Source organism: Lissotriton helveticus, chromosome 8, assembly GCF_964261635.1.
Source record: "Lissotriton helveticus chromosome 8, aLisHel1.1, whole genome shotgun sequence".
Taxonomy (NCBI): domain Eukaryota; kingdom Metazoa; phylum Chordata; class Amphibia; order Caudata; family Salamandridae; genus Lissotriton; species Lissotriton helveticus.
The window spans coordinates 418,411,889-418,424,672 of NC_136069.1; the positions used below are offsets into that span (position 1 = coordinate 418,411,889).

Below are 12,784 nucleotides of genomic sequence, written 5' to 3' on the forward strand. Positions count from 1 at the left end.
AGCTGCTGAAAGTGCCTCTTTCTAATAATGTTATCAGATAGAGGATACACGTTTGCGATCAGCTCAGCTGTAAATTAAAAGGCAAAGGCTTTGCTCTCCTGTAGTTGGACAAGGCAACAGACAACCACAAAGACACCCATCTTATTTGTTATGTCAGTTTTGTTAATAAAAAGAAATTGTTGAGAATTTGTTTTTCTGTAAAGGTATGAAAGGTGAAACTACAGGTGAAGACTTGCTTGCCGTTGTGGACGAATTTATCCACAATTAGATTTTGTGATTGACTGGAAGAGATGTGCTGTTCAATGGCAGGAGGCTAACAAGGACTTCAAGCTCGCATATGGTCTAAAGCACTTAATGTTGTCTGGACGCACTGCATAATACACAGAGAAGCATTGGCAGCACATAACCTCAGCGAAGAACTGCATGATATTCTGAAAATATAGTCAACAAAGTGGTACATTTTATTCAAACATGGCCAATGAACGCAAGATTTTTTGCTAAGCTGTGTGACAACAATGTTGCCAAACACTCATGCCTTTTGTTCTAAAGCAGTTCTCAATAGCTGTCTCTCGGTTACTCCCTGCTTAGTGTGTATGAGCAGAGGAATGAAACATACTTGTGTCTACATGATGATGAACATTGTTTCACATGCAAATTTATTGACGTGGACTTTGTAATAAAAATGGGTCTTCTTTTTGATCTTTTTAAAAACTGAATGCACTGAACAAGTTCTTGTAAAGCAAGAATACTAACATCTTGCAGCTCTAAGACAAAGACTCAGGCTTTAAGAAGAAAGTGGTCCTTTGGAAAAGCAGTGTTAGCAAAGGTGACTATAAATGTTTTCCTTCATCGGAACAGTTTCTGCAAGACAATGAGAGGGCGTTAAAGGTGGAACTGAGGACAGTTTATGTTCTGTATTGGTCACAACTGGGTCTTTACCTTGACAAATATTTCCCGGGTGATGAAATGGAGACAATAAAATGGGTGAGAGACCCCTTCAATGCTGAGAAACCTCAGCATTTCAACAGCAAGGGAGCAGAACAGTTCATTGACATTTCAAGTAACTCAACATTGAAAGTAAGGTTCCAGACTCAGTCACTGCTTGGGTTTTGGTGTCAAGCAGAAAATGAATACCCATTGATAAGCAAGAGATTCCTGCTTGTTTTGATCCCATTTGCCACTTCTCACCTTTGTGAAGCTAGTTTCTCAGCAGTTGCAGTGATGAAGTCAAAATATAGGGCAAAAAATTAACCTAGACAAAGAAATGTGTGTTGCAATCTCAAAAATAATGCAAAGAATTGATGAGCTATGCAAGGAAAAACAAGCACATCAATCTCACTAAGATTCTTTAAATAAATGTAGGCCTTTTCCTACTTTTTTACATTTATTTTTCATTTGGAATCCATTGTTTTTCCTGTTAAGTAAAAAAACATTTTCTAAAGAAGTTTATTAACTTCTGTTGTCTGGTGAATCTTTAATGTGTTAAAAAGGTTAAGTCATGGAATCATTTTTGTCAAATAATATTGTATTGTTTCTGACTTAACCAATTAAAGTTTCATATTAAACAACTATTGTATTTTATTTTTGTACATCTACGATTATAATACCTTCATAGGATTAATCCCAATTATTTTCAGGGAGAAAAATGGAGGTACGCCGTAGCCCGGGCATACATTACTCCCACCTGCCCCGAAAAAAAGTAACATAATGGGGAGTCGTGGCCAACGGCCCATAGGACAAGGAAGCCACAGGTCAAAAAAGTTTGGGTACCACTGGTTTAATGGGTTGTGATACTAGAATAAACTTATTTATATCCATAGTGGGATACTTTTTCAGTTACAACGGTGTTTGCCATCCATGATACAACGGACTGTACTGCTTGTTCTGAGTATGCTGTCAAAGAGACTCAGCCAACATGCAGAAATCAGGGAAGTAAGAGGCCCCTGTCTATGGATAGGAAACATAACAGTAGTGTTGTTGACATAGCCAAGTGGTACCTAACACTGGCACTCATGGGTTGCAATGCTGTCCGTCAATCTGGATAAACACCGACCATGTACATAATGATTACCATTTAGATTAGTGTGAAAAATCTAGCATGGTCTGGCCTTTCAGGACCTCCCATCACATTTTTGGAACAGACAATCATCTTTCTCCCATGCACCACTGGAAGAAACCTGTTCCCCACCAAAAAGAATTAGTTTCAAACATTATCCACAGATGGACTAGATACCACAGATCGGCAGATAGATGGAAATCAACTTCATAAGAGTTTCTTCTTATTGCAATTGCTGATATTCTCAAGAATGAAATTACTATTGCAAAGCAAGTGTAGTTTTGTAATAGAACATGTAAAGCTTTTTCTGCCAATAAGCACAATTTTATTTTGGCTTACTTTTAAAAAAAGATAGTGAACAAAATAATAAATTACCTCCTGACGTTCAATATCCATGTTCCAAACAACTATCCCCCCATCAGCGCTGCAAGATATGAGTTGTCGCGTATGATGAGCATACGATATAGACTGTATCTTGTCACTGTAGGAAAATACAAACTGTGTATCAATAGTTGAAAACTGACGTTTTGAACAAGCGCCTCGTTACAACAGTTATGCACTAAATGGATGAATAAGTTATTGTCTTGGGAAGTTGTAGCACAATATAACCAAATAACTCAGCTATTAAGCACCATCAAAATCATCTCCCTTGTTCCTCAATCTCACTCCCTTCTCATCTTAACAGTGCTGTGTCAGCTGGATCACAATGGAAAATAGACTTCACAGTTCTGTGCGAAACCTCAAGTTAATGACGACATTCTTTTCGCAAATTAAGCTATTCATTTAAATTGCTTACCTTCCACCTTAGTCGAAGCTATATGCAGCAATCAATGCCATCATTTCTTTAAAGTTTGACTACGGGAAGGCATGACCAACTATTTGTTGAACCAGCACCATCTGATTGAGAATATTTGCTTGCTGCCAGCAGAGTGAAATTTAAATTGTGGAATATTCTGCAAAACACTCTCCAGGTTGGCATGCTGCTCTCCTGTCACTGCCTTACGACCTCAGGCTTCTACAGTGCCATTTGCACTGTTAGGAACATAATGGAAACGGACACCGACTGTATTACCAAGCATGGTTAGCTAGGCGGGCCCTCTTGACAGTGTAATTCCAAACAATATTATTTTCAATTGGCCGCATGTTCATTGTTCATTTAGTATTAGACCTAAGAAAATTAGATTACGTGTCTCAGATCTTTGTTATATGAACTGGCTTTCCATTTCCCAATTGATGTCCTATCCGTGGAGTTTCATGATTACTAAGAACTACACAGAGTTTAACAAAAATCTAAGTGTGTTGGAACTAGATCAGCCTAGGGCATTTGGGACTTTACCTAGTGCCCTCTTAGAAATGCAACAAATTTATACAATACATTGTTCGCCTTCAAGAATGGTCAGACTGTAACAGTTTGGTAATCCCATATTAATGGTTGCTCAGTATCTCCAGAAAGAGAGACCGTTATATCTTCAACTTTTTACACAGATAAAAAACAGAACTAAAAAGCCAGTCTCCCCCTAAATAAGCTTTGCCTAGCAAAATTACAATGGTGAAATCCCACTTTCCAAACAGATCAAAAAACCTTTCAGTTTCACCACACACCTAAATAGTTTGGAGAGGACTAGGATATTCCTCTTTTGTGGCTACAAATAGAAACGGAGCTGGTTTTCCCCCTTCACCTGGTATCTACAGTCAGGACTAGAAAGTTTAAAGTGCTGTATTCCAATAACATTACAAGGAGCACTGTTTCGGCTCCGAGAAGAAAATTGAGCATAGTATGAAATTATTGTTATTATCATTATGGCACGATAACAGAAAAACTATGGGGAAATACATTGTTCTGGGAGTCCTGGACCAAAGCTGGTATTAAAAAGGTTAGGAATCTTGGCACCCAAAATCTTCCAGCTTTGCGGACCTAGAGAAGATTTTCAATCTTCATAACAGGGATTTCAATGATTTCTCAAAATTAAAAGTAGCAATATCTAAACTGGGCAGAGTTCCTGAAAATCTCCAAGAGGTTTGTCGCAGAGCAGCAATGACTTGCAAACTCATCTTGCCATCTACCTCTAGACTTAAATTCAATACACAGGACAAGAGGAACACAATACTTCAGAGCAGTAGCCTATCCAGATGGAAATCCTCTCATTTTTCATAGATCACCACAAACTTCATGTAATGCAGATTCTGATCAACACACAAGATGGTTTGGACCGCCATATAGACTGAACGCCACAGGGTTACTGAATTCAAACCATTGATATAATTATGGAGAAGGGCCAGGAGACTTTCTGCATATAATATTCTCCTGCAAACTGGTCCGCCCAATCTTGGAAGGCATCTAAACTTATATCTGAAAGATTTCCAAATCAAAATCCCATTGGACTCCGTAACAATCGCTCTACGGACTTTCACTCTTAAAACTCAGCCTGCACTGTGAAGTGAATACCTGTTACTACTAGATCTATGAGCAACAGGACTGAACACAGTTTTATTAAAGTTATATGACGCAAAGCTGTCTGCTTTCAAATGTAGTGGGCTCATAAATATGACCATAGTCACGAAAAGACATGAAAAAGTTGATGGTGCAAACTGGGCCTGTTCCTAAAGCAATTCGATCCAAACTGACAATCACATTCCTTACCTAACTGGTATCACAAACCTAAATGTCACTTTGATGGGTGTTAGGTCTCAACCACTTATACTGTGTCGGCATCACTAGTAATACTGTTTTAACTATGTATTTCCCTTGAACTTAATATTGATTACTGTACATCTTACATTTAATTTAATTGTTTGCCAACTTATTTTCTTTTAACTTCCTCCCCCCAATTTTATTAGGTCGGGCGTTAACCAAGGCCTTTTGATTTTTACTAAAATAAGTATAATATATTTACATGAAGAGGCTTTCAGCCACCTCTCTTTGATCAAGTATCTGATGTTGTGCAATTCACATTTTATTTCCGCCCACCACTGCAAATATCATTATGCAGAAGGTCATCATACTCAAGCCATTGGTTAACTTCACTTTGAGTGACTGCATCTCTCACAAGGAGCAACTCCATATACAAGCTAGTTCCCTTCTGTTCCCATTCAAATTACTTTAGTGCTGCATTTGTGTTTATAGCCTGATGTGATTGCAGGATCTCCTGATGCACTTTTCATCTTTATCATATCCCATCTGCTGTCATTGCTGTTCTAAATTTCTTTTTAAGTGTTTTGTTTTTCTGACTGCTGCTATTTCACAAAATACCAGATTGTGTTCATTTGAAAATGTTTAGTATTCAATTATCCACTTGTTATGTTTTGCTTTCTTTTGTAATATTTTCCTTCCTTCTTTCTTTCTCTTTTCTTCTTTCTTTTTCTTTCCTTGTTTCATTCCTGCCTTCTTTTGTCCTTCTCCTTCTCTCTTTCTTCCCTTCTCTCGTTACCCTCATTCTTTTTTCTTTCCTTCTTTCTCTTTCCTTTTTTCTGTTTCGCTTTCCTTCTCTTTCTTTCTATCTTTCTATCTTTCCTTTCTCTCTCTTTCTATCCTTTTTATTTGTTCCCTAATTCTTTCTTGCTTTTTCCTTACATTCTTTCCTTTTTTCTTCCTTTCTTTTTTCTTTCTTTCTTTCTCAAAGGCAAGAGGCTTGGAGCCAATTACAGACGGATTGACTTTTGATTAGTCTGTTTTGGCCCAAACCATTTGATTTTACTAAAACAAAGAATAATATACTTGCATGTAGAGGCTTTCAGTCGCCTCTCCTGAACCACTGGTCTGATACTGCATGGGGCAGTGGGTCAGCCTTCTTAATGCACTGGTTACTTCACATTGAGGGACTGCGTTTTGCTCTCTCAGAAGGAACACATCCACAAATGTTAGTTACAAAGAGTTCCCTTTCAAATTACTTTAGTGTTGCATCGGTGTTCAGAGCCTAATGTGGTAGCAGAAGCTTCTAATGCACATTCCATCTTTATCAGATCCCATCTGCTGTCCCTGCTGTTCTGAATTCCTTTTGGAGTGTTTTACTTTTCTGACTGCTGCTATTTCACAGCATACCAAATTGTGTTCATTTGAAACTGTTCTGTATTCAGTTATCCTATTTTTACGTTTTTCTTTTTCTTTCCTTCTTTCTTTTGTACTTTGTCCTTTCTTCTTTCTTTCTCATACCCTCTTTCTCTTTCTTTCTCTTTACTTTTCACTCCTGCCTTCTTTTTTCTGTCCTTCCTTCTTTCTCCCTCTTTCTTTCTTCCCTTCTTTCTTTTCACCCTCATTCTATTTTCTTTCTTCCTTTCTCTTTCCGTTTTTTAGCTTGCCTTCTTTCCTTCTTTTTTCCCTGGTTTTTGTTTTCCTTCTGTCTTCCTTTCCTTATTTCTTTCTAACCTTATTTCTTTCTTTTTTTTTCTTTCTGAGGTCATTGATCCTTAAGACACAGTTGGTGAGGTCTCAAACAGTCTTGTATTTGGGACTATGTAAATACAAGATGCCATGGATCCCAGAGGGGAAGTAACAAAACGAGCCGTGGGACTGGCACTGTTCTTGAAATGCAAGCCTTTCTTTTGGATAGATGAGACTCTCTCATCAGAAGGATACAATTTGACCATATGTGTCTATCTTTGCTCCCAAGTATGTAAGACTTTGGAATAGTGTCGGGATTGACTTTTCAAGGTTGCTATTTAGACATAGTCTTTTGAGTAGTTTGAAAAACCCAGGCTAACTTTTGTTGAGTCTGCATTTTGAATCAGGTGTCTAAGTATGGGTAAACAAAGATTCTGCTCTTTCTCAAATCAGCTACAACAGCTGCCAAGTACTTTGGGAATGCTCCTGGTCCACATTTTAGTCGAATGAAGTATGGTGTACTGGTGGTGAGTCTCTTCTATGAGACATCTCAAGTATTTTCTGTATTTATCTGCAACTTGAATGTGAAAGGAAGTGTCCTGCAGATATATGAAACATCTGGTGAAGGGCAAATATTCTGAACTTCTCTATGAGAATAGGTTTGTTGGCGAATCGCAGGTCTAACACTGAATGCTACTGGATTGACTGACCCTTTTTGGGCACTGGATCATACTCCTTTATTTTCTTGTTGTGCTGGAATTGTTCTTTTAGCCAACAAGAGTTGTTATTCTTGTCCTAAAACAGAGAGCTGGTAATTTGACATTGGCAATGATGGTTTAGGCAGTGGAACTGCCTCGAAACAGATAAAGTAGCCTTTTCTTATAAGGTTCAATAGCCATCTGTCTGTTACAGATTTCCACTCTTCCAAGTGAAACTTTACAGCTCCCCCCACCATGTGTAGGTTATTTGAAGAATTCCTTCCCCGGGAATGTGAATTCTTCGGAGTAGGTGATTTTCTTTTTTTTTTTTAAATCCACTAATATTGCTGCTTTGGGCCCAGTTTTTCCTTTGTTTGATAGTGCCATCTTGGATTTTGGACTCTCTACTGGGAAAATATCATTCTTTGGGCCTGTATTGTTTGAAGAATTTCTTCTGCTCGTCAAGATCATCCACTTTCAGAGTCTCTGCTTTGTTCTTCGTACAGAGCACCTCTTGTTCTGTATGCTGCCCAAAGAGAGCTGTACCTGACAAAGGGAGATTGGCTATTTCAAGTTGTGCCTTAGGTTGCAAAGACGTCAGTCTCAGCCACAAAGTTTTCTCAGAGAGATGCTGTGACAGTATTCTGTTGTGGAGAGTTCTGTAGAGTTCACAGCAGCGCTACTCACCTAATTGGAGGCTAAGAAACCTTCATACAGGATTACATTCCACTGTATATTGTTTTGTTTTTGATACCTGAAAATAAGTTTGAATACATCCTACTATCTGGCTGGATAGTAACTATATAGGATTGATTCTGTTCTATATTCATGTCTCCTGTTCTATCTACTTCTGACAAGGACCACTGTCCTCGATATTAATTGTCACTGGAGTCATACTTTTTCCTTCCGCTATTTCTAAGAGTCCTAGGACTAAAGGCAACAGCGGTTTAGGAGTCACTCTAAGATGAAAAATCTCCGGAATTACAGACATCAATGGCTGGGGTGCCTCTAAAGGAATGTTACATTTTGTTACCCCTCTTGCCACTACCTCATGAAAGGTAATTATTTTTATGAAATAGGGACACTTTTGAAGGAGAATGTAAGGGTATACGAAGACAAGTCTGAATAAGAGCAAAGAGATCGAAACAAAGTTTAAGATCTGGTACCTCTAGGTAAAGGAGAGCTCCTAGGTGAAGGGTGTCTACTCCTTTGAGATCTGTGTAGGGAAGATGGTTTCCACATTTGTAATGGAGATGGGCTTTTAAGGTATACTTGATAGCAAGATGTCCAAAGGCGATAAAAGAGTGTGCACGAAACCCTCAAAAGGATTATAGAAGTAATAGGTGAATATGGTAAGGGTGCAGAGTCCAGAGATGATGCAGTCTAAAAATATGGCCAGGAGGATCAGAAGTCTACTACTTTCTAGGAGAGGAGCATTATTCTACAAGAGAAGATATGAGGACCTAAGAAGCTGTTGAATAGATGGAATGGACAGCAGAAGGTGATACAGACAAAGCAGCTTTAAAGACTTGTGATATTATTTGTCTCTTTAACGTCAACAAGGATTCAGTGGATGGTAAACAGTGTCTCTTTGACATTAATGGCGATGTTGTTGGCGGCATGGGGAGTCTCTTCGACACCTATGAGGCCACTGGCATGTAATGTGTCTTTGACATCAACAGCATATATACATGTGTTGACAGTTTTTCAATGTTTATCTTGACCCCTCTTTATGTCATCCATGTGTGGAAGCCTCTTTAGATGGCAAGCAGGTCAGCGCTGATGGCCTCCACAGTGTCGGCGGTAATCTCGATGTCTGTCTTCGGTGGTGTCAAGAGTGGTCGTTTGTCTCTGTCACTTCTTCTCTCCTTGAAACTACCTTGATGGTGGTCTTTACCAGCATGCAGTAAAGAGGCCAAGGTGAGTTGTGAGACTGGTCTCTCCAGTCTATTTTTGTTCTTTCTCTCTTCGTTAGACCTCATATCTTCTGTCATTGCTTATCTGATGCCTTTTCTGTTTTTCAAGGTGCTTTTACACATCTTTTTGCAGATGCCACATTCAAACACAAAGAGAGGCAGGCAGACAGACCACACACACTTTCTGGGTGTCAGTTACAGTCAATTTTCTTCCACATGACCTGCACTTTGAGATAAAGTATGTAAGTTTCAATGAAAGATTATGTCAAAATTTAAGAAAAAAATGATTGACTCAACAGTAGGAGTTTAAAAACATCAAATGAAGCATTTTTTTTCCTAACAGGAGAAAAATCATATATTAGAGCTAAAACCTCTCAGAGGTGTCCTCAGATATTTCCCTCACAAGCCAGAAAAAAACGGAGTCAGAGAAGCAACTGCCAGCACCAAGCATTCTGGGAACGGGAGTGTCCCAGGTTCTTTTTCTACATCTGTAAATGTAAGCCTGACAGGCTACATTTTAACTTTTGTGTTTTCTGCTGAAAAGTATGTGTTCTCTGCATCCATGCAGTTCTATGAATATAATCAGAGATAATATATATTAGACCATTTAAGCCACAGGTTAGCAGTTTAGTTTTTCAACCACCAGGAAGTGGTGTGTGCGAGAATAATGGCCAATGCGTTTCGACGATTTTGCCTTCAACTGGACCATCCTATAACTTGCCCCTCAACCATTCAGTCTTCTCATAAATGATGAAATTTGAGATGTCATGAGTGTTGTTATGAATGCAATTATTGAACATGCTATAAGTGGTGTAATATGAAAGGGTGTAAGCAGTGCATGGGGAATGTGCGAGTTATAGTTAATATAATCTAGCACAACTCTCTGCAAAGAGGTGTGCCAGTGGCAGAAAATGCTGACCAGCGTAAATAACTTTTCGGTTTAATATATATTATAAATTCATGGACAAAGACATTCTTGACACTTGAGAGGAAATGTAAACTTGTTTGACTAACAAAGTCAGTAAACATCAAATATCCTAGAGGAGGGGGCGTGGCCTGACGTTAATGGGGTAGGAAGTACAAAGCTATACTCCCGCGGCAGAACCTCCATCCGATATCATACTGTTATAAGAAATCAGCCCAGGAAGCCATAAACAAGATCGCTGACCGACCTCCCGGCATTACTGGTGCCAGAGGGACTGTTCACAACTCCATTAATTTAGTGAATTTGAGGGCACACAGGGACCAAGGTGTGGCCGGCCTACAATGGTGGTGGTTGGTGACTTAAACCTAGTGCCGTAGTGCTGACGGGTACTGTGCTGTCTTGTGAATAATCTCTCTGCCAGGTCAGATACTGTGGGAGGCACCTCTGCTAGGATTTTCTCTGTCGTGGTGATCCGGCCTGTCAGGCAGCGACAGTCGTCTCGTAAGATCCCCATATCAGTTACTAGGGTATTTATTTTGGCCTCTAACTCCTTCCATGATGCTCGAATTGCTTGAAAGATATCCTGGAGAGTGGGGCCCTTGGGGGGCCGCTGTTGCTGGACCTGAGTCCTGTTATTTTGGGTGTGGTAAACCATTTCATCCGATGGAGCACCCTGGTTTCCAGGTCCCTTTTTCTGTTTACCTTTCAACATAAAGAAGGTCTTTGATAGGGTAGAGTTAATCTTTCTGTATGGGGGTCATGAACCACATGTGATTATGACAGGGATTTCTAGTATGGACCCAGCTATTGTATACTGACCACATGGCTAGAGTACACACAGGAGAGACCATCTGAGAGACTATCGCGTGGGCAGAGGCACATGACAGAGGTGACCCCAGTTGCCCCTGCAGGTCGTTATAGTGATGGAACCACTGGCCAGCCTCACAAGGGAGGGAACTAGGTACTGGGGCCTCCAATTGACAACCATCATTACCACATAGCATTATAAGCAGAAAAGCTGTAACCCACCGCAGGACTTGGGACAACTGCAGTGGGAGCCTCGCTGCCTTTCCTGTCTTAGGGTAAAAATCTTTCATGACAGGCAGGACCTGTTAGAAGGGAATGTGAAACTGGCAATCAGATCTTTGCGCTCAAATACTGAATTTTGGAAGGCACTTCCACTATCAGTGGCAGGAATGATGGCTTTACTTAAGATGATCTCCCTCCTGCGTCTGCTAAACTTATTCTCGGTGCTCCCTGTATGGATCCCTAGAGCCACATTTAGGGAGCTGGACTCCCTGTAATATAATTTCTAAGGGGGTCAGGACGAAGAAGGGTGGCACTCTCCAAGCTGCAATGCCATTCGCATGATGGAGGACTGGCTGCACCGGAATTTGAAACCTACTATTTAGCTGCCAAACTTAAATGGTATATACAGTGGGTGGTGGGCCGGCTGATCCCAGAACGCAACTTTGAACCATTTGTACCAGAACTGAGTCGCCTCGTTGGATTTCTGTTGAGAATGGAGTGCCCCCAGATAAAGATACTCAGGAATTTAGGGTCATGAGACATTGCTGGGTATCCAGTCATCAAAAGGTTTAAACTGCATGGCGTAGGTGAGAAACAGATGCCAAATTTAGTATAGCCAAACCTGCCGGAATCGAAGACAAAAACAAAATAAATTTCAAATAAGAAAGAGGTAGACAATTCACACTTCTCTATTTTTCCTGCACTTTCACACTTGGGTTCTTCTATATAGACAGATGAGAAATCAACAGGAGATTACAAGACGATACCTCAAATGCATAGACCCTGGATCCCTTCCTCCTGCTAAAATAGCTCTCGGCCTTTCAGTGCTGGTAGTGGATACTGGCCATTCATTACGGTGTTCGTCAATCAGAAAGAGGCCTGGAGGGTTTAAGGTTCAGCCAGTCAGTACAGCCTCTGAAATCAAACAATCAACCACGCTAGAACCGACAGCCTTCAAGGTCAAAAGGACAGGGATAAGAGTGAATCCCATCACTTAAGGATCAACAGGCCTTCACCCATCCATTGGGTGGCATGCTTCATCCTCAGGCTCCTCCTGGCACTGATCAAAAAGAACTAAGTGCAAGCTACAACCCACTAGATTGTTGAGGGGCTCAGCTGTATTTTTTGACAAGGGTTGATGTGGGACCACCAATAATGCCACCTACTAGCCCCATTTTCGTCGAGCAAGTTCTACCCCTTATACCTTGAGACAAGATGGTGGTTAGTGGGAAAAAGCAAAGACAGGATGTAAAAACTTGGCTCATTCATTAAATTGTTCATTTATTTTTACATGACTGTACTAAGTGTGCGTATGGAAGCAGTTGCTGGCTGCTTGTCAGAAGGACAGAACATACTTGCAATCATTTTTGATGTATGTCTTCATCACGGTGGATCCAAAGCTGCAGCAAATATTTATCTTTGATCTACTCAAACATTTAGGTTATCCTTTAAGTAAGGATACGATCCGATGTACATCCAATGTAGATATGTATGTAAGTGTTCAAGTGGATTGAAAGCAATAGATCACGCATTAGAGATAAAATACGCAAAGGAGATGTAAAACTATGTACAGTCAAACATGTTGTGCAAATGACTGTCACACTTACTCTGTGTCATGCAGCATGCATTGTTACATGTACACACACACTGCATCTTTACTTTAGGTAATTTAGCTTAGTAACTCAAAATTCATTCATATAAACAGTTGGCGTGCTGACATTAATCTTTTCATGAGTTGGTAATGGCGCTCTATAATAATATATAAATGCATAACTTTACTACATACATAGTATTTACTGAGTCGTAACTGTGTATACAGGTCTATAAAACTTTTTTTTAGAA

At 39.9% G+C, this 12,784-nt stretch overlaps 1 protein-coding gene across 1 annotated transcript in view; it reads right to left on the minus strand.

The window, feature by feature from the left end:
- The window catches only part of WDFY2 (WD repeat and FYVE domain containing 2), a 421,169-nt gene that overhangs the window by 108,854 nt on the left and 299,531 nt on the right, over positions 1-12,784 (minus strand). Inside the window, exon 8 of the mRNA XM_078657271.1 lies at positions 2,432-2,537. Coding sequence (XP_078513397.1) covers positions 2,432-2,537 — 106 coding nt within the window. The remainder of the gene's footprint in view (positions 1-2,431; positions 2,538-12,784) is intronic.